At 38.5% G+C, this 22,808-nt stretch overlaps 1 protein-coding gene across 1 annotated transcript; it reads right to left on the reverse strand.

Annotated features, from left to right (window-relative positions):
* Positions 1–3,290: 3,290 nt before the first annotated feature.
* Positions 3,291–22,605, reverse strand: SLC13A2 (solute carrier family 13 member 2). The gene is made up of 12 exons (XM_053457085.1): positions 22,465–22,605; positions 18,521–18,649; positions 17,716–17,852; positions 14,908–15,245; positions 14,375–14,558; positions 13,178–13,300; positions 12,693–12,914; positions 12,451–12,551; positions 5,493–5,614; positions 5,041–5,202; positions 3,975–4,112; positions 3,291–3,807 (listed from the first exon to the last, which is right to left on the reverse strand). The coding sequence occupies exons 1-12, from the start codon at positions 22,564–22,566 to the stop codon at positions 3,679–3,681; spliced, it is 1,887 nt and encodes a 628-aa protein (XP_053313060.1). The 5' UTR covers positions 22,567–22,605; the 3' UTR covers positions 3,291–3,678.
* Positions 22,606–22,808: the final 203 nt, after the last annotated feature.

Consider the following 22,808-nt stretch of genomic DNA (forward strand, 5'->3'; position numbering starts at 1 on the left):
AGTGTACCAGATGAGATGAATGTCCTATCCCTTTTTTTACTAAGCATGGACACTGTGTTAAACTGCTTATCTAATTGTAGTTGCAAGCCAATGTGTGATTTCATAATATGTCAGTACCTCAATAAAATCAATTAACCACATTAAAAAAGTGTTATTGCTTAACATGCTACTAAGTATCATCGTTAAATACAAGTTTGTTCCTGAATATTTCGATGTAAATTCTTGTTCTTGGGTTGAACATTGAGAGATTTGTTATAAATGGTAAATCTTCAAGCTGGACAAAAGTGGTAAGTGGGTTCCTCAGGGTTCTGTTCTGGGACCAATTTTATTCTTACTGGCTAAGGCCAGTAAGGTATTGTTGTGTATAAAAAAGGGGCATCAATAATGCTATAATTTTGCCTCTGTATAAATCAATGGTAAGGCCGCACCTTGAATATGCTGTGCAATTTTGGGCACCTATTCTAAAGAAGGATATTATAGCTCTAGAAAGGGTGCAGACGCGGGCTGCAAAATTAATAAAAGGAATGGAACACTTTAGTTTTGAAGAAAGGTTAATTAATTTAAATCTGTTTAGTTTAGAAACACGGTGCCTCAGAGGGGGATATGATAGCATTATATAAATATATTTGGGCCAATTTAAACCATTGTGTGGAAATCTGTTCATAAACAGGACTATGCACGCGGTCATGCGTTTAGACTGGAAGAAAGGAGATTTAGTCTAAGGCAGAGGAAAGGGTTTTTTACAGTAAGGACAGTAAGGATGTGGAATTCTCTGCCTGCAGAGGTCGTTTTATCGGAGTCTGTACAGACGTTTAAACTGCAACTGGATGGATACCTGGAAAAACATAATATTCGGGGATATAATCTTTAATTATGGGGAAACATCTTATTGATCCAAGGAGAAATCGGACTGCCATTCTGGGGTCAAGAAGGTTTTTTTCCCTAGTTTGTGCAAAATTGGAAAGCGCCACAACTGGGATTTTTTGCCTTCTTTTGGATCAACAGCAAGAACTAAACAGATATGGGAAAGGCTGAAATTGATGGACGCATGTCTTTTTTCAGACTATCTAACTATGTAACTAATTGGCTCTCCGGTTTGCATTTCCAGCACTAGGCACCACTACTTGCATTGTAGATGATGATATTTAATTAAGCTATTTAATGTTTTTAATCTTAATGTCTGCAAAGGCATAAAGAGGCCCTTTATCAGCAACCACCACTCCTGTTCCAATGGGACATTGTGCTCGCTAAGTTTAAAGGGCTAATTGATCATTAGAAAAACCATTAAAAAAACCCTTTTGCAATAATGCTACATAATGAGAAATGTCCTTGTTTTCCATGAAAACAGCTAAGTGACCCAAATCTTTTGAATGGTAGTGTTTGTGTGTATATACAGTACACAATGTGGTAAAAGTATTAGGACACCTGACCATTACACCAACAGGAATTTTATGACAGGGAGAGAATACAATTTTTTTGTATGAAGGTTTTAGCCTGTTTCTATATGAAATATACAGTACTCTAAGAAGTTTTAACCCCTTAAGGACAATAGGCGGTCCCAAAACCCATTGAAAGCAATGCATTTTGAGCCCGTACATGTACAGGCTTTGTCATTAAGGGGTTAACCTGACCTGATTTTTATGTTTACGTTTTTCTTTATAATTAGTGTGGTAGGTGTTATTGACCAGTTAGATTACTACTTCTATATATATACAGTACTGTGCAAAGGTTTTAGGCAGGTATGAAAACATGCTGTAAAGTAATAATGGTTTCAAAAATAGACGTGTTAATAGTTTACTTTTATCATTTAACAAACTGCAAACTGCAGAAGAAAAATGTAGATTAAACCCTTTGTGACAATGGCTGATTAACATTTCTGCGGTACTCATATTTAGCTGTAATTTTCTTCTTTCTCAATCTCAATTTGTTTTTGTTTTTTATTTTGATTGTATAACATAATTTACTATAAAAAAAGTATAAAATGACTTTTTTTTTACTTTTACTAAAAGAATCTTTTACTCATATATAAAAGCTAATGAAAAAAAAACTGCTAAATAGATTCTACTATTTGTCCTGAGTTTAGCAATACCAAATGTTTTCATGTTTTTATTTCATATATTGGAGAAATTTGGTCTGCCAGTGCTTGCCCTGTGCCCTGCCTTTGCAGCTCAATCTCCTTCCTTACTCAAATGGATCAATTCTTTTTATTTTTTTCTAATTTTGAGAGGGATTCAGTCTTGTGCCATATGGCTTGATGTGTCTGTCTACCAGTGCCTGCCCTGCCTCTTGCGACTCAATCTCCTTCCCTACTTTGGGGATTAATTATTTTTCTTTTTTCTAGTATTTGGAAAATGTAGTCCTGTACAATCTGGATGTGTCTTGCTGTCAGTGCCCTGCACTCCCTGCCTCTTCTGCTGCAGCTCAATGCCCTTCCTTATTTTGGGGGGTCAACACTTCAGTCTTAAACCATATGGTTTGATGTGTGTGTCTGACTGTTCAATCTCCTTGACACTGAGGAATCAGTTCTTTAATTGTTTTGTCTACTTTTGGGGAAACCTGTTTGGTGGGGCTAGACGTGTCTATCTGTCAGTGGTCTACCTGGTGCACTGTTGCTGCTGCTTTATCACCTCCCTTACAACATTTGTTGTCCGGAAATGAACATGGCAAAAACATCTTTTATCAAATTTGAGAAAATAACTACATATTTAAGTTACTTTTGTATCACAGATTTGCCTTAATTCCACTTTTTATGTTTACATGTATCTTTTCTTCTACCAAATGCAATTTATCCTCTAATAAGCCCACAAGTAAACTTTTTATGTGATGCTTGTGATTAGTAGAGGAGTTGGAGTTCCTTTCTGCATCTACTGCACAGACTAAACATTTCTCATTACAAACCTCAGGATAAAGTTGGAACGCTTTTTTGAAAATTGATAAGTCCATATCAGAGATATCTACTGCATACTTTTGAGTGGTTTGGGATGGTGGCAACGCCAGTGAAAATTACATTTATATAAAAAAAATGTTTACATTTATTTTATTTCATAAACTCCTTTTTTATTTCGCTGCTTGTTTTAACTTTGATGTGCCATAACCACCATAACACATGGCAGCAAACGGTACATGTGCAACAGAAATACGTGGAAAGGCTGACTGGTGATTCCTTTTACATTTATTATTATGCCACATGCATAATTGTAGACATCGTGTCTATCATGGACATGTAGTACCTGTTTAAATCACCCTTGTTGCCTCTGCCAACAATCTTAGAATGTGGATGCAGGTAGCTGTTGCATGTTCACTTAAACCTTTCATTTTTTACATTTTAAATAAATATACAAATAATTGAAAACTGCAGGATACAAAACCGAAGAAGGTTTACATTTGAAGTCATGTAGAATGATCAGGGCAAGTATATGAACTCTTGCATGAAAAGGTAACATTTCCTGACCTGCTATTTATATTTGTTCTTTCATAAAGCTATGATGAGAAGAAAAACATGTTAAAGATATTGTATGGAAGTAGAATAATTATCTTGCTCTTTAAATAACTGATCACAGTGGTCAAGGAGGCACAACAAGTACACCTTCAGATAAGGCAGAGCATCCATATGTTTGGGCAGTGCAATTTCCTTGGCCTCTCGTCTAATTGGACCATCCATTTCAACTTGAAGACACTTTAAGGTGAAACTGTAGTATTTGCCCATGAAGGAAATGTACCAAGGTTGAACATATAATAACCCCAACTGTTGATAGCCAGTGTGATGGTCAGAACTCCAAGAATGTTCAGCAGAAAGCCTGCCTTTGCCTATATTCAAAATACAGAACTGTTAGTTCAGCGTGATATCTGCCTACAGTATAACTTGTCTAACACTAGAGGGGACTAGTATGTTAATATTATTTAAACACATTATACAAGTTACTACCTAAGAGTTCCAAGTACCTTTACTAAGAATTTGAAGGGGAAGTACGTACCATATCGATAACCTTGAGTTGTCCGTAAGAGAAGGCTATGGCATTGGGTGGAGTGGCCACTGGCAGCATGAAAGCCAAAGAGGCAGATAGAGTGCATGGAAGCATGATAAACAGAGGATTCAATTCTATGGCCTTTGCCTGGAAGGGAAAGAGAATGTTTGCTTACATTAATACAATGCAATGTTTGATTTCCAAGCATAGTTTTTCTATATGTACGAAACATTCCACATAACACGAACCAAATGTCTTATTACATAAAATAACACACTAATTTCTTATTGACTAATGGAATTCAAAATGTGAAATTTTTTACTTGTATTGTATTGATATATTATTATTTATGATTTTATTAAAACTTTCCAGTAAAGCTATATTATATAAATAATGTATGTATCCTGGCACTCAGCTCATAAACAAGAGGGTGGTTGGTCATTCTGCCCCTGTATATGTGCACTACATTCAGTTTATGTCTGTAACAGAAGCCATGCATGTTAATGTTTTGTTCTGCTAATTACATCTGTTCATTGTTCACTATGTCTCACCTTCCCTGTTCATATCTATCGGCCATACTAAAGGGACCCTAGGCCATCACATTTGACACTTTTTGCCTCTTGTCCCTAAAAACCCATCCTTTACTCCTAATAAACAGTAATAACAGTTTATTTTACATCCTGACTGGATTGTTCTGTCGCTACTGGTGGTAAAGGTTCCTTTGGCAGACTTTTCCCCGGATGAGCATGTTTTACTCTCCAGTTCATGCTGGAAGTCCCCTGGTTCCCTTTACTGTGCCATCGGAAACCAGGTTAAAATGGATTACCACAAATAACTAAAAAGTGCTCAAAAGGAGCATAACATGGCTAGAAACATTTTGTAGAAATATGAGATTACAAAGATTAATTTCATTCTCCTTTAACTCTGCTCTTGATATTCATGTTTTAGGAAAATAAATGTCTAACCAACAATTTGTTTATCTAGTGAACACCGTCCTTCATTACCCTAACTGGCAACAGGAGTTTAATAAAGGTATACACCAACATCTCGTCATGTTGAAAAACCCAGGTCTTACCATTGATGCCAAGATGGGTAAGAACAGAGTAGTAGTGGCTACATTGCTGGTACATTCTGTGAATGTTGCTACCAGAAGGCACAATACTAAGGCTATAGCTGCCGGTGGGATGCTCTGCAATGGAGTTAGCTTTGTTCCAAGCCACATTGACAATCCTGATTCCTGAAACAAATCCAGTATGGTCATTAATACCTTTATATATACAGAATCGGCTGGATAGCTTCAGTAGCATACAGATCATTTGCTTTCAAATAATCTTGCTGCATAGAAACTATGTACAATTCACAGTAAGAAAAAATCATACCGCTAAAAGAATCTCTGATGCAGTTATTTTATCCACTTAATGTGGTAAAATCACCATGGAAAGCAGCAGAATGCTGGGTTCTCAAGATTTAATCACTTTGCACTGGAAAATTAGCATTTTAGAAACCGGGCCTGTCTCTTTTTTGTACCTCACTTCCTTTAGCCAGAGCAAACCCTCCTCCCAGCAGGATGACGATGTTCCAGGGCATCTTCTCATTCACAGTCTTCCAGTCCAGCAGGGCAGGTGGGACATGTATCTTCTGCTTCTTCCCTGGCGGACAATACATTACATACATATCATGTATAGAGTATACCTGTACATAACTACGTCTATCATAGTTACAGCACCTTTTCTGCATGAAGAAGAAACTTTTTATGTCAGCCACCATTTCCCAAAAATGTTAATTAAAAATATATATATATATATATATATATATATATATATATATATATTCTGAACTGTAATTCTTCTGACAGTCCACATAATTATTAAGTTTAGCCAGATCCATTGCTAACAGATCAATAAAATGAAGCACGTAGGCAGCCATCTCCATAAACAAACATTGGCAGTAGAATGTGTCATACTGAAGAGCTCAGTGACTGTGACTGTGGCACTGTCATGTTAATACTACAACATGCAAAGGCATTTCAGACAATACTCTGCTTCCAACTGTTTATTTGGCCCAGTCTATTGGGTCCATATCATATAACCTGTGGTAAACAATTAAATGTCTCAGTCTTAACTCCTTAACAACCAATGACATGCCTGGCATGTCATGGCACTGAATGAGTTTATAAGGCGTTCAAATATTGCTTTGCTCAAACCGTGATGCTGCAGTGACTCAATATCAAGGCATTCAGCAACAACAAAAAAGTTGCAGGGGCCCCGTAGTATGTAGTAGCAACATGTAAAAATAATTCCCCAGTGATGCCACCATCATGAGAACCATCCAGTTCCAAGAAAATGTAAAAAATGTAAATTACAAAAAGTAATATATATATTTTATTTTTTTCTGAGCAAAACCTAAAGTCCTGGCATGGAAAGACTTAAAATATCAGCATTTACCCCTGGGTGTCTAGTTTTCAAAAATGTATTGCTTCATTGGATAAATTGAATTGGCCAGCTTCATAGATGTCCCAAATATGAAATGAGCGCAGGTTGGGCAGATGTCAAAATTTAAAAAATCAACTCCCAAATGTGGCCATTTAGCCTCCACACAACATGACAAACTGTGCATGGTTACTCAGGAGATGTTGCTTAACACATATTGGGTGTTTTTTTGACAGTGGCATATACCAGGAGCTGTAAATGTATATCTGAAGTACAATGTGTGTGGGAAAAAAAGCACACATGATTACCAGATATAAAAAAAAATATTTTAAAATAGTACTTACTGCCCTACAACAAAAAAAAGGCAAAAAACATAAAAACATTGGGTAGTTCAAAACTCAGGACAAATAGAGTCCATTTAGCAGGTTTTTTATTAGTTTTTGTAGATGAGATGAGATTAAAAAATATGGTATCAAAATATATCAAAAGATGATATAATAATGGAATCTAAAGAAACCCTTTCTTGTTCTGAAAAAACTCCAGAATTTAACTTGTGTGGGAACTCAAAATGAGAGCGAAAACAATTACAGACAAGTACAAGCACTGCAAAATGTTAAAACAGCCTTGGTCATGAATTGGTGCATGGAAAGAGTTAAAATACCACCATTTGAAATACCCTGCTTTTGTGAAAGTGTTTTTTTTCCTTTAAATATTTAACCATATTTTTATTTTTGGTCTTGGTCACAAAGGGTTCAAAAAATAAAAAACAGCCTGGTCCTTAAGGTGTTAATCAGCCAGAGGGGCTTTCTCATTCATGAAAATCTAAAACGGAACATACCTCATGTCCATGTTTAATACACCCACACAAGTGAGATACAGTTTTTTTCTAGGACAAATTCTTTTGATACTATTTTTAGAACTATACTCATCATATATATTATAAAAATTATATAGTTAAAAAAAAATGAAAAAAAAACTTTTCATAATTTTACCTATGTACATTTGTACTAAAATGGTTAAGCTGACAAAATGTAATTATATAAGTGTCTTGGTTTTGAAAATGCCTCATTTACGTATCATTTCATATACTTCTGGCAAATACAGGGTTAATATTAGAGATTGTAGATTTGTCTTTCAAAGTTGTATGTTTTTTTTAGTATGCCAGGTTTGTAACATTGTGTGCAAAGTATCTATGAAATATCCACAACAATGAATAAGGTTGGGTACCTTTTCTGTGCTCTTATCACAGATGCTTGTGTGATCCTATGCTTTCTTGCACAGCCCACTGGTTTAAATTAACCTCAGCTATATATTTCTTGAAGACAGACAACCCAGGGTACTTTCCTAGGAGCAGTTGGCATGCAACCATTTTGCCCCGTATATGTGTGCCAAATTGCCGACACCTTTTCCTCATTTTTCTTATTTCCCTTTTTCCACTATCTTGTCTGCCTTTTAGATCTTCCATAATATAGAAATAATAGGTGAGGTGTTTTCTTGTCTAATTAAATTTGTGACTGTTATTATACTGAATTTATTATTATTTATTGGTCTATATAGCCCCTTAATATTCCATAGTGCTGTACAATGGGTAACCAACTAGTGCATAACATAAGAATTTTTATTTACAGAAACAAAAGCTTAAGTGATCCCTGTTCAAACAAGTTTATTACCATGACAATTGTATCCTTGATTCCACAACAACTTTGTCCCTCTCCTATGGCTGGGGGGTTCTATCAGGTTTGTACTTAAAAGTAATCAAAACCATTATACATCTGCTTACATTTTAATCCAGGGGAACTCTAGGGTAGTAAAGTAAATAGATAGGTTGCCATGTTTTTGTACCCATACATTATGGACAGCAGTGCTAAACTGCCTTACATCGAAATAAACATCTAGGGGGAAAACGAGAGAAAAGGTCAGAAAATGTGCCGTTTCTGTGCTCAGGAGGTTTATTACTCTCGACAGAGGGGAGTAGTTATAAAGAGCATGTCTGGTGCAAAGTGGTAAAAGTTGTGCAATCACCAACAACTAGAATGTTCTTCAACATTTATAAATAACTCACCAGGTTTTTTTGCTGAGATTGTCAAACAACAAGCAAGAGGGAGTTGCTACAAGATGGAACAGTTATCTTTTAACCCTCTACAGTGCCAAAACTGTCTTACTTCGCTCAGCTTAAAGTATCCTGCTCGTCTGCACAGTTTGCTAGGAGCCCTACTTATAAAATAACTATGACACCATTGGGAGAAGGATAGGAGTTCCCTTTCAACATTCAGAAAGTCAACAGGTGATATCTATGTGTTATTAGTTACTGCCATGATTAAGTGATTCATACTATATAGTAGACGTGCAAATGGACAACAACATCTGTTTCCTGCCCTTTTGTTTCAAACAAAAAATTGAGGGCATATTAATCAGAAACGAAATTTGTTGTCCGACTTATTCTCACAGTCTCTCAGACTCTCACTCTGTCACACTCTATTTTTCGTTCAGACTCTCATGCTCTCTTAATTTCTCCTTAACTTCTCTGCCGACCACTTCAGCTTCCGTGTCTTGCATCTCTGTTTCTGTGTCTCAAATCTTCTTGTTCTGCATCTTCTTGTTCTCATTTCTTCTCTCTTCTATCTTCAGCCGCATCTCCACGGACATAACTTCCAATCGAACATCCGCCCCAGTGGAGGAGCTTCTGGTGATTGGAGGATCTGGGAAGAGAATGTCACTGGAAGCTCCGCCATTTTGGCCGAAGTTCACACAGGGTTATCTTAGGGCAGGGGCGTCCAACGTGCGGCCCTCCAGCTGCTGCAGGACTACATCTCCCATACTCCTCAGCCAGCCCCATAGCTGAAAGAGCATTATGGGAGATGTAGTCCTGCAGCAGCTGGAGGGCCGCACGTTGGACGCCCCTGTCTTAGGGCAAAATGGAGGTGCTTCCGGTGACATCACTTATTCCAACCCTCTAAGCGAGAGAGATGACGTCACTTTGCAGACGTTAGCCAGGCGGTAATGTTGATGGAGATACAGACGAAGAAAGAAAAGAAAAGATGAAGAACAAGAAGATGCGAGGCACGGAAGCCGAGGTCGTCAGCAGAGAAGGTAGGGAAACATTCAGAGAGTGGGAGTGAAGGAGACCACTGAAAAAATAGAAGCTTTTTGCTTTGTTTCACCTGGTTCATGAGAGGTCTGGCCTTGTTTTTGGTGATTTGTACAAATTGACAAAATCAGCAAATTCTGTTACATTTACAATTCATATGAATCTGAATGCCCAAGTCTACTGTGTAGAATGTTAACGATGAACTGTTAAAGCGAGATAAGAAAATACTTACTTACACTTGATTTCTTATCTCAGATATATTATCTACTCAAGCTTGTATCTGTCTCCACTTACTGCAATGTGTAAATAATGGTTCTAAGACCATGGACATTAGTTCAGATAACAGCAGCTCAGAAATTTTTTTTACAGGACTATGACTATAAAATAAAGTATGTGATGTCCTTACATTTCCAGGGATTTCCTGGGAAACACATTTTATTTCATTGTTTTTAAAGTAAATAGTTTGGATGTCCCAATATCATGAGCAACAATAACAGTGAAATAGTTTTCTAGTATTGTTGCCAGCATCTCACTTGCTAATGTCTATCTTACATATCACTCGATAGTAGACTTATGCACCTTTACCAAAAACAATTCAGACAAATTTTGCATTTTGTTTTTTGTCCATTCTTTTTAAGACAATGAATTTCATTTCCTGCCATTTTGATATAGATAAAATTCACCTGCTCTCATTCACTCTTATTCATTCATTCACACTCTCCCTCACTGTCTCATGCTGTCTCTCAATGTCTCCCTACCTTCTCCACCACTGATTCCGTGTCCCATCTCCCTTTTCCACAGCTCCGCTTCTCGTCTTGCCTCTTCTTGTTCTTCTGTATTCTTCAGTCTTCTTTCTTTTTTTCTTGGTCTGCTTCTCCCAGCTATCTGCTCTGTTAACCTGGCCTTCCAGCAAAAGGGCAGATCAACAGAAGGCTTCAGGGACAGCCTCTCCCCCATTCCTTGAGTGTGTGCGGAGGCTTCCCTATTTTCTGGAAGCACTCCTGGAGGCCAGGTTAATGGAGCAGATAGCAGGGAGAAGTGGACCAAGGAAGAAGACAGAAGGAAGAATACAGAAAAAAAAGAGAGGAAAGAGAAGAAGTGGAGCTGCAGAAAATGGAGACAGGGATATGGACGCAGTTAGCAGAGAAGATAGGGAGACATTGAGCATTAGTGAGCTTGACAAACTAAATGAAATACAAATGAAAATTCTGAGCTCCCTACTTTATTTTGGTTTGATGTCCTTTCTCATTTACAGACATTCATACGAATTAGCAAAATTGGCAAATTTTAATAAAATTCATATAAATCCAAAAGCATGAGTCTACTGGATAGTGACATTTCCAGTCATGGATTGGACTATGTAAATGTGACCGCATGGAAATGTGGGACTGTCCAAACCAGCTGGCTTATCTTGTGTGTATATTTATTTCATAAAATCCTTTTTTTTTATTTTTGGTTTTATTTTCAGCACAGGAAAAGAATACGCCTTTACCAAGCATTCTTAAATTACCACTGTTGAATGTTTATGGCATCTATCCTCTCCACCTCCAGATAGCATCACCTTTCTGGGGATGTTAGCTTGGGACCACCAGAACCTGAAACCAGTCTAATGCTACAGAATGGTAAGATGCAATAGGACAGGGCATTGTCCAGCTGGTCCCTCACATTCTTCATTATAGTTCAGTAGTATGGCAGGGTTGCAATTTAATGTACTTCTCTATAACTGTGGTTCTGGCCATCCCCAATTCCTATTTTTTTGTACTGGTATGTCACAGCTCATGTCTGTGTTTGAACACAGCTTAGTTTAGAGCATATTTGATGCCATATCCTGGGATCTGCTGAACCTTAAGAGACAGCAAATTAATATACCGTATTTGCTCGATTATAAGACGACCCCCCAAATCTGAATATTAATTTAGGAAAAAAAGAAAAAGCCTGAATATAAGACAACCCTATAGGAAAAAAGTTTTACCAGTTAATGTTAGTTCATGTAAACTATTTTTTTAATAAAAGCTATGATTGAGAAAAATATTTTGGTTTTATTTCCTTCTATTTTCCAACCTGCCCCCCAGTTATGCACATCTGCCCCAGAAATGCCTTATACTCCCTATATGCCACTGTGCCCCATGATACACCTTTTGTCCCCCTATGTGCCACTCTTCCTCCAGAATTGCCTTATACCCCTATATGCCACTCTGGCATTTAGGGGGTTAAAAGGCATATTATGGGGCAGAGTGGCATATAGGGAGGTATGAGGCATTTCAGGAGGCAGAGTGGCGTATAGAGGGTTAAAAGGCATTTCTGGAGGCAGAGTGGCATTAAGGGGGTTAAAAGGCATTTCACAGAGCACTCTGCCTCCAGAAATGCCTCATGCCCCCCGTTTAACACTCCCTCCCCCTCCCTCCTCCAAACTTACCGATGCTTCTGAGTCCCCGATGCTTAGTCCGGGCAGCGCGTAGAGCTCGCCCGGACTAAGCACCGGGGACTCAGAAGCACCAGTAAGTTAGGGGGGGTATAACACAGGAGGATCCAGGTCCCCTGCATCTGAGTCCCCGGTGCGTAGAGCTCTACGCGCTGCCCGGACTAAGCACCGGGGACTCAGATGCACCGGTAAGTTGGGGGGGGGCATAACACAGGAGTATCCAGGTCCCCTGCATCACTGCGGGGGATCTGGATCTTAGTCTCATAGTCATACCTATTTGAGGTCTGATTATAAGACGACCCCGATTATAAGACGAGGGGTATAATCGGGGTATTTTTCGAGCAATCTGGGCACAAAAAAAAATAAAGCCTTCATCAGGTTTGTTAAGAGATTCTTATATTTTGTACTCTCTGCTTCATAGTAATTACACTTCTACTGTACAACCAGCATCGTAGGAAAGGTGACTTTGAGAAACTCATACAATCAAGTACTATTTAGTCATGCATTTACTTTGGTCCCACGCTATGAAACTCAAGACGTAGTTACCTGTCTGCTCTGTGTCCCGGTACTTAAATGAAGGTAACTCAGATGGGAAGAAGAACATTATAAGAGATATGAATATGGCAACTGTTGCATCTGTGACATTGCTGATTAGAGACAAAATGGGAGAAATAACATTAGTGCGGTCCCTAACAAAGAGGAAAAAAGAAGATGATTACATTGTGGAAATAGTCTGGCTGTAAAAGATATCTAGTGAAGGAGTGGGTCTGCTCGTGGTAAGTACTCACTCTTTGTTTCCTTTGTTGAAACTGATAGTTGCCCAGCCTGGCATAAATCCTGGCTCCCTTGTGAACCACAGGATCACTAACAAAATAAACAGAACCAGCACACAGATCTCTGCAAAGCTCATGCGGCCCAGCTTCTTATGTTCTGAGGAAATAACCTCATACGCTCTCTTTTCCTTTTCTTTTTGTTCTTGGCTAATACCACAACCAAAATTCTCTTTAAACCTAGGAGGAACAAAGACAATGCATTTTATATTTATCAGGGTCCAAACCTATTGCACATTATATTATTTTCTTAATTTAAGTTCTAAACAAATAATATGGCACAGGCGATATCTAATACTAAAGCAATGACATTCGATTGATCACATAAGTTCCAATAACACTTTTATCATGAGCGATAAACGTTTAACTCTTATAGTACATTTCAAAGTGGTTACTCTGTCAGTTAAAATCAGGCTTTGTCTTACACTGCATTATTCACTTACTTTAATCCCAAAAACATAATCTGAAGCCAGATCCAGGACATTATAAGTAACACAATCATTGTAGGGAAGGCAAATCCAAACCATGAAGCAAAATTGATTACGTTATTGTTTTCTGGAAACAACCTGGAAGATAAACACATTTTTCATTACTACGCTGTTAGTGAAGATCTATGTCTGACACACTTCAACATGGAGCATGGCTTTACTGAAGTGTTTAATGTGAAATTGTATGTTACTGATAGTGGATTATTTAATAGAGCTAGGCATTGAGAAAGAGAAAATGTATTTTATTTTACACATTTTAACTTTTAAATACGTTTTTTGCAGTTTATGTACATATTAAGGTTTGAAGACCTCTATGATAAACTCATATCCTCCAATCTAGGAAGTTATGGTATACGAGCCATCTAAATGTTAACTGGTGTTAAAAATACATGTCAAAAAACAGGTTGTAAAATCAAGACAGTGATGGGCAAAACAACCTCACCTAGGTGATTTAGTTTAGCATTGAGAGGATTAGTGTGTCTTAGATTGATACATTTTAGACAAGAGTTTGTAGGCAATAAAAATCTATGCCTAGAAACAGTAACTGCAGAGGTCACAACTGTGACCCCTGCGACCACTTGTTCCTGTCTTCTCTTCTGGAACCCAACCTGGACCGGGCTGGTGTTACGAGTTACAAGACCCTGTGTTGAACCCGAGGCTCCTCGCAAAGTGTAAGAGCACCGGGCTGAAAGCTGCAGGAGAGATAAGGGGGCGTGATAATTTGTATGTTGTATGTTTATGAGCATCAATGTGTATGTATAAGTGTATGTGAGCATGAATGTATATGTATACATGTGTAGAAATGGAAAAAAAATTGCAAATGTGCAGAAGAGTTCAGAGACATCTTAGCATAATGATATTTTAACCCCTTAGTATGTTTAACTGGTCAATTGAACTAACCACGAAGATACTTAATTGAATTGCTTGCTACAGAATTTAAAATAAACAGGATTTTAACCAGTTTTATCAATGTGGCAGCAAGATAGCAGCTTTCATGAACAGCATAGTATAACATAACAAATAATATTTTTATACTGCAAATAACATGAGTAACATGTAGTGTATAGATGTAAATTCTCTGTAATGTGGTACCCCCATTTAAAGTAGCTGTACAATGTAGTCCTGTAATAATCAGGCTTGAAAAGTACCTACTCGTCCATTTGTCCTTTCATGACAAGGTTGGGTGTGGTGCCAGTAAGAGTGGCAATGCCCCCAATACTGGCAGAATAACATACACAAAGACTCATGCCCTTGCAGAGTTTCAGGTGCTGCTGTAGCCTGTCATGTTGCTTGTCTTCACTTGGGTTGTCATCCTCAAATTTAAGGACAACATTATCTAGAAAAAACACACACACACAAATACTGAACACAGTGTAGATAGTATCCATAACATTATCCAAGTATTTGTATATAAGTTTCTAAAGATATAAAATGTAGGATCCCAAGAGATTGTCAAGGCCTAAGACATTGAAAGCCCTGCATGACTAAAGAAGGTTGCCTGAAAATCAAAGGTCAAAAAGAGGAGGTTAGGTTCTATAGTAGAATAAAAGGTGATTTTTCTATGTATGGGTAAATGAAAAAAGTGCATTAAAAATCAGTGGTAACGTCCTTTAAAGTGTTTATTTATTTAGTGTCACCTATAGTTAGCATTTTTTTACTCAATTCACACAATTTTGAAAACTTACCCTGAGACTCTGGATTGACAGAACTTGGATCTCTAGATGTATTCTCCTTCATTTCAATGCTTGGGACCAGAATACCATTAGGGTGTTTTTCCGGGATATTATTGAGAGTTCCGTTGGACTCACTCTTAAATCCCTTGTTAATGCTACCATTTAGCTCAATCTTACTCTTGTCAGTGGTGTCTTCTAGGCTCTGTGAACTATAATGTTTTAGTTTCTCCTCAGACGTGTAAAGTTGTTCCAGAACAGCCTGTGCTATAGGTATCATCATGGCAGTTGTAGCAGTGTTACTGATCCACATGGATAAGAAAGCTGTGACTACCATGAATCCCAAGATCAACCTACAAATTGAAGGAAAGCAAAATATGAAAACCTTCAGAAGCTATAAATCTATAGCGTGGTAGATAAATGGAACCCATTTATCTGATCTACCATCAGATGAGGTAGAGGCTAGACTTGTGCATTCGTATTTGGGCGAACATGAAAACAAACACGAACATGGCGGCGGCAAATGTAGACGAAGACACACAACCCGAAGAATCCTCGTGTTCATGTTCGTCTACTAATCTCCCTGGTCCCTTCCCCATCTAGCCTACCTTATCTACGCAGCATTGTAGGTTCGCCATCAGGAGTTAAAAAGGCCACGCGAGTGAGCCTATTGGTTGTCTGCAGGGGCCTCCTCTGGCATCAACCAATTGGTTGATGCCAGAGGAGGCCCCTGCAGACGAACAATACAGTCGTTCACAATGGCCCTTTAACCCCTGACGGCGACCTATGGATTTCCGCTTCTGTCATCCCCTGCGATGCTGCGTAGATAATGGGAGCGGAAATCCATAGGTTCGCTGTCAGGGGTTAAAAGGCCGTGCAAGCGACCAATAGGCTCACTTGCACGGACCTTTAACTCCTTACGGTGCAACTTGGCCGGCAGAGACCACTGGTCTCCCTGCTCCAACAGTTAAAAGTCAATTTGAATGAGCAATAAAGTCGCTTGTACGGACCTTTAACTTTTGGAGCAGGGTGACCAGTGGTATCTTCCGGGCAAGTTGCTGCACCAGGATTTTAAGAGTCTGTACGAGCAACTCTATTGGTTGCCAGCAGGGCACTCGTCTGCCATCAACCAATGAAGTACAGGTGTACTTCATTGGTTGATGGCACAGGAGGCCCCTGCAAGCGACCAATAGAGTTGCTCGTACCAACATTTAAAATCCTGGCGCCAAAGCTGCTGCGTAGTCCATACCGCGTTAACCCCGTATTAACCCCTTTGCCTGAACCGAACACAGGAAGGGGCGCATATTCGCGGAATACGAAGATTTTTTCCCCCACGAAGACGAACACGAAGAGTTGGCCGGCGCCCAAGTCTAGTAGAGGCTAATACAGTGAGGGGATTTAAACATGCATGGATTAGGCATAAAGCTATCCTGTATATAAGACAACACCAAGGACTGAATAAAGTATGTGTCTTTACATTAGGAAAAATGGGCTAGATGTAGATGATCATTTGTAGCAGTTGTTTATCTGTAAAGCCTTTAACACATAACTAAAGGATATCGCCAGATTCACAAGAACAGTAAAATAGATAGTAAGATTTATACATAATAAAGACATTTTAATGCCTTTGTTTTAGATTGCTCTACATGCTTGTGTGGGTCATATAAAGTATGGATTTTATACATGAGAACAAAATAAGTAAAATTACAACTTTTTAAATCTCAATGCACTGAGCCTGCAGACAAGTTGTAGTAGGCTATACAATATAAAGTTTCTACTGTGGAAAGGAATGAGCCGGCCCTGTATAATGAATACCTAAAGTTGTACCTTTCAAAGAAATCTGCCATCCGAAATACAGTAGGACCACACTGTAAACTTTGACCAAAAAATTTAATTTTTACCCCTCATGTCTCCAACAAAAGTCAAACAGTTAATAGATTGTCTTTTGGAAGTAGTTAGAATGCTGATATTCAGTACTTTCTAACATATTTCCAGTTACTTATATCTCACTAACATTATTTAGCAGGTTACCCTGCGTTACTTCGTATGTTAACCCTTTATTGCCCACTGATAAATGTTCAAAGATCATTGTGTGGTGTCTCACTGATGGTGGCAGCCAAATGGTTCTACTAATGTCCCTTTCCGGAAACAAATTAGAGGTAAGAATATTCTGAATGAGGTTTTCAAGCAGAGATGTTTACTGTGACACACCACTGTCATCCTCAACTGACCGGATGTGATGCTATGACATATGTCTTGGATATTATCAAATTGACTAGAACACAAAGAGATATGAAGAATTAATTTCAGACTGCGTGAAACTGAATCAGCACATTCACTCATGAGAACCTTGAGATTCACGGCCAAACCTTTCGATTTGCCGGATATGCTTGCCTACCATAACCACTTCACCTAATTGTTAAAATGAAGTGCTGTTACCCAAGACTCAAATTGAGACCTCAGAGTCGCCATAAAAGACCTAAAACGTTCATGATTTTGAAAGATCATATAGCTACCATTTTTTTTTGTTCTTTTACATCATACCTGGCTAGTTTAAATTTTAAACCAAAATCATCAACTGTTAAATAAACCATCTTAGGATGAGGCCTGTGGGTTTTTTATTAATCAAATCATATAATGTGCATGCAATGTAGTGATTTCACTATTTCCCATTAGTAGAGTGTAAATAAATGTTTGTAAAGGTAAAATGACATGGGTACTTCTTGTTTGCTGTTATGTTTCAGAGCGTCTGTGTTAACCTGCCAAGTATTGTATGAGAATAAACAAATAGCCAGAAACAGCATTTTCCTGCGGAAAACTCACAAAGCAGGTTTAACTCCAACGATCAGCAGCACCCTCAGGGCTATGCGCTTGTGCAAATTCCATTTTTCAACTGAGATTGCAACCAGCAGTCCCCCAATGAACAACATATTTGTGTCTTTCAGGTACTGACTGCATACCTGAAAGAGAAAAATGACGTTTACAGCAGTGCCTTCTAATCGCCACTAATTCATTTGCAGTGGCGACGCAGAATAAAAATGAGTATATCTTGTTCATTGTATTTCTTGCTGCTTTTCTAAGGTTCTGTGAGTCAGGTGACACAGAAAGTCCCCTTGGAAAGGATGGGAGAATGAAGAAAGTGGCCAAGTAGTAAAGCTAAAGAATCTGTGAATGATGGGCTGACAAAGAGCAAGCTGCAGTATACTGTGTGTGTCATGTTATACTGGGGATGGGAAAAGCATTAGACATCAGGTGGAAAATCATAAAGTGTGAAAAAAGAAAAGAAAATACAAACAAAAACATTTTCACATATGCTTAAAGATGGTTTATTAGTTGCCAATTCTTTCTATTCTTTGCCGACCTGTTAAACCTATACATCGCATTACATTAATTTTACATTACGGACCATGGTTAAGGTTATGGGCAGAATGATTGTCTTGAGAGCTGACTAAATCCTCATAGATGGGAAAATATCATCCACAGCGTATCGATTCAGTTGTGTGGTGGAGCTGAATGATAAAAGTCTATTAAGGTCGCTGTATATGCATTAAATATCAAGGTATAAAATATACAATATGTACTTTCATTTGTGATGCTAGCTTTTAATTTTTGCAAATGGTGTACTTACTGAAGTTGAGTCCATAATACCCATCATGGGGAAAAGCAGGACAGGAAATAAGGCGGTGACAGCTAAAGGTAGAGCTTCAGTACACCAGAATAAAGCCATGACGATGATGACAAAACCACAGCTTGCTTCCTGTAAAGACAAATAAAAATAAAGCCTAAGTGATAAAGCATATTTACTATCATATACATGCTCTAAGTAATAATCTCTCTCCGGTCAGAAAAAAAGACCCGCTGACCCGTGTATTATGACTTCTCACACTTGGAAGCCCTGTCACCCCAAAGAGCACTTAGACTCCATGAAGTTGGAATTATCAGGGAATTATCAGGAATTATCAGGTGGAAGGAGGCCACGACTGCTGGCCTGCACCGGCCCCATTTTGTCAGACCTTCTCCCATTGGGGTTTTAAGTGGATTCACTGTTGTACTTACGTTTTACCTTTAGAAGCCCAGTTCAAGCCATGGTGGTTTTGGGAGGGAGCTTCAAGACCATTATTAACATCCTGCTTACCACTAGAAGAGCTCTATGGACATTGATTTCCCACAAAGCTATCAGCGCGAGAGAACAGGTTGAATCAACCCAGAATTAATCAGCAAAGCAAACATAATTAAATGTCCATGCTATGCAGTGCTTGCACTCATTTAAGTATGTAGTATGGAATGACCACTGGGCTAATTCTGGACAAGAAGCTAGACGTAAGAGCCTTGTGGGGTATCTCCCCCAGCAAATACCCAGTTCTGAGTGTGTGTAGAGATTGGGGGTTAATATGGTACAATTGTAGTGTGAGGTTTCAGACGCCAGTATTGTTGGCTGTATTGTTAGCATTACTGGAAGCTGCTGCATAGCAACAAATATGCAGCAAAAATGTTCATTACTATAGTTTTGAAATTAGACAATTATTAAAGAGACACTTCAGTGTCTATGCAGGCCCCCCATCAAAGAATGCATTGTGAAGTACTTTGTAGTACGCTAATACACATTATTCAACCTTTAAGAAAAGATGCAGTGCATTGCCCTCTCAGGTATAGCTGAGTGCCCCCACACTCACTACAACATGCTAACAAACGCTTACATACACACTCTAACAAATACACAATAACAAATATTTACACATACACACTCACTCTAAAACACAGACTATCATTGATTTTGTATATTTTTTTAACTTGAGTATATATATATATATATATATATATATATATATACATATTCACAGATACAGGTGAGGTGCCTGTGCTCATGTTCCTTTAAAAAATACCCATACGTACACACACATCCTCCTCCTAACCCATACATAAGCACTAGTTGACCTTTACCCATACACACAGTCACGTCTGCCTCCTGCTTTGCCCCTAAATGCCCCCATCCACAGCAAACAAATTTCCAGTCCTCCACAGCTCCTTCTTTCCTCCTTGGAGCAGTCTCTATTGGAGGTTACTAACATTGTCTTGTTTTCCTATTTTGCTTTGCTGGCTCGGCACAGTCCCCCATTGTCTAAATGGACAGTTTGGGGAGATCAGAAATTGGACAGGGCACTCTGTGGTCTCTGGTCACCCAACAAGGCAGTCTGCTTCTGGTTTTGCAGATGCTGCCCCCTGGACCTGTCCCCTTAGGCCTAGGCCAGAATCCACTACTGCCAGCTCCACATGTGTCAAAAATCTGAACAAAATCATTTAATCAAACAATGTTAAACATGTGCACAAAAGAAAAATGTAAGGCAACAAGGCACCAGTTAAAATATTTCGATGTTACACCCCTGGTGATTCAAGTAACTATGCAAAAGAACCGTTTTACCCACTGATAAATTAATCCAAAGTTATTGTAAAAGCAGGTGGGACTTTGAAACTTCATATAGGAACTATAATGTTTAATGATTATAAAACAATAGCACTCATTACCATTACCAATTAAAGCAATTGCGGCAAAGAGTTTTATTTCCAAAGAACACAATATGCACACCGTTATAAGATGTAGAAAGAGGCACATTGCAAGGCAAGGTGCATACAATGCAAAGTCCAAAGACTTTATCTGCTATTGAAGAGTTAGAGAAGGCCCCTGCGTATTTATTGTCCCAAATAATAACTAAAGGTCGCTAACCACGTTATTACCCACGTCGATAAAGCACATCAAAGCAATACTTGTTACTAGGAAAAGCTGGTTAATTATCATTAATGGTTTACTGTTTACTATTATTGTAAATTCTTCTTATGTTTTTCTGTTTCTTTATTAAAAGAAAACTATTGTTATTGTTAGCTCAGCAATGCAGATGTGAAATACCTTAGCTTTATATATTTTTTATAGTATATATATATATATTATTGGGGTAACATTTTGTTAGTATAGAACAAAGGCTATGATCAAGACAAAAAGGATGGACATGGCCAGAATATATTTTAACATTTCCCTCTCTGTCGCCACGACTGGAGATGAATATGTAAACTAGGAAGCCTAGTTTTTTTGCCAACCCAAAATTGGAATCTCACCAAGATACAAAAAAACTGCCTAAAGCAACCTTAAAGGAACACTGGCAACATAAGAGAAGAGAGTAAATCAGGTAGACCAGCAGTTGTGGGAAGAAATACTACTTAATTTTCTGTACACACAAGTTATCTTTTGATAGGGTTCAGACTTTCTCTATGCTTATCCACTACGCTCCGTAGATGCGTAGAATATTGTGAGGTTTTACTAAATACCGAAATACAACTTGGATGGCTACCCCAATGACACAGGCAGGTGATTAATACTGTAACCGTTACAAATCAGAAATAGCAGCGGTTTATTCACTAAAGCAGGAGCTGGGAGGTGAATTGTAATTTCAACTTCATTATGCACCATGAAGATGTAACCCCAGATAGCTTCTCATGTAAGTAGACCTTGGGTCGTCTTGTATACAGTGTTGTTAAATCAGTGAAATATCTTGAAGTTGTCATCATTTGAACTATGTGTTATACAGGGCCAGTTCAGCTCTTTGCGCAGGAGTCACTTGCCGAGGTTCGGCCCATCATAATGCATAGAAAAGTCTTTTGCAAACACTGCAATTAATTCTCGCTTTAGTAAATAAACCCCAATGGTGTTAGTATGAATGAATGTATGTGTATTGTGTTTGAGTGTGTCTCTGTGTAAGAGTATGGTGTGATAGTGTGTGTTACCGTAGAGCGGTAGAGTGTAAATGTGTTACTGTATGGTATTAACGTGTGCATTAGTATATGGTGTTAGCATGTGTGAAAGGATGCTGTTAGCGTGTGTGCTTGTTACTGCAAAGAGTTAGAGTGCATGTGCTAGTGTATGGTGTTGGCATTATTGTGTGTCAGAGTATGATGCTGGAGTGTCAGGTGTGAGCCAAGGGTTAGTGGTGCAAGGGAGAGGAGGGAGATGTTTAGGTGTGTGCGCAAGTGTATAGTGAGTAGATGTTAGAGCGAGTTAGTGCATGTTAGTATGTTAGTGTGTTTTAGTTATTTGGAGGGGGGGGCAGTTTGCTTACTGTGCAAAGATGGTTAACACCTCCTGCTGAGACCACATTGCAGATCATCCCATTTGGCTGCCCTGAACGTTGGTACTTATTACCACAATCTGTATTTCAACATTTCCAAGTGCTCCTTTGTCTAAACTTTGTCTTATGTTACTTCTGTGGCTCTTTAGTTACTAAGCCGAATTCTCACCCTTTTTTCACTAATGATTTTATCTGCATGTAATAACTTATTTAAAATGTATTGATCTATAAAGCGCCATCATATTCCACAGAGCTGTACAAAGTAAACAGGACATTAGAAGCAGTGCATACACTTTGGACTTACAGAGACAAAAGGAAGGTCTTTCTTAAACAAGTTTACAATCCAGAAGAAGCAATGCCAACAAAAACAGTATTTCTGTCAACGAAGACACGACCGGACACAAAATCTAAAACTCTGCTAAACTGATTAATAAAACCTCTCCCCAGGAGAACTTACCGTGGAGGGCAGTACTAATGGCAAGGGCAGGACAAGTAGTGGTGTGAGGAAAATGATGAAGTAATTTCTGTTTGCCAAGATCCATTTCCAGATGGAAACCATGTTGCCAGCAAAGTGTTTGCTTAGTTATGAAGAGGAGGCTTCTCTGTCCTGCGGAGCTATATAAGAGGCACGGAGCTCACAGGTAACTGTGGGTGTTTATTACTTTTTTGTGTGATTGTTCTGCCAACAAGGAAGGAGGAGACATAAGGAAGAGTAAATCATAATCACTATCATAATAGATAACCTGGTGGGGGGTTAACTGTTTCTCAGTCATAAACCAATGTCCGTGAGCTTTATTTCAC

The sequence above is a fragment of the Spea bombifrons genome, chromosome 2, assembly GCF_027358695.1.
Source record: "Spea bombifrons isolate aSpeBom1 chromosome 2, aSpeBom1.2.pri, whole genome shotgun sequence".
Lineage (NCBI taxonomy): Eukaryota > Metazoa > Chordata > Amphibia > Anura > Pelobatidae > Spea > Spea bombifrons.

Coding starts and splice junctions, on each gene's coding strand:
- SLC13A2 (XM_053457085.1), bottom strand. CDS start 22,566: ATGGTTTCCATCTGGAAATGGATCTTGGCAAACAGAAATTACTTCATC. Junction 12,915..13,177: donor ATTATGTTTTTGGGATTAAA/GTAAGTGAATAA, acceptor TGTTCCTCCTAG/GTTTAAAGAGAATTTTGGTT. Junction 4,113..5,040: donor TACCCATCTTGGCATCAATG/GTAAGACCTGGG, acceptor TTTCCCTTCCAG/GCAAAGGCCATAGAATTGAA.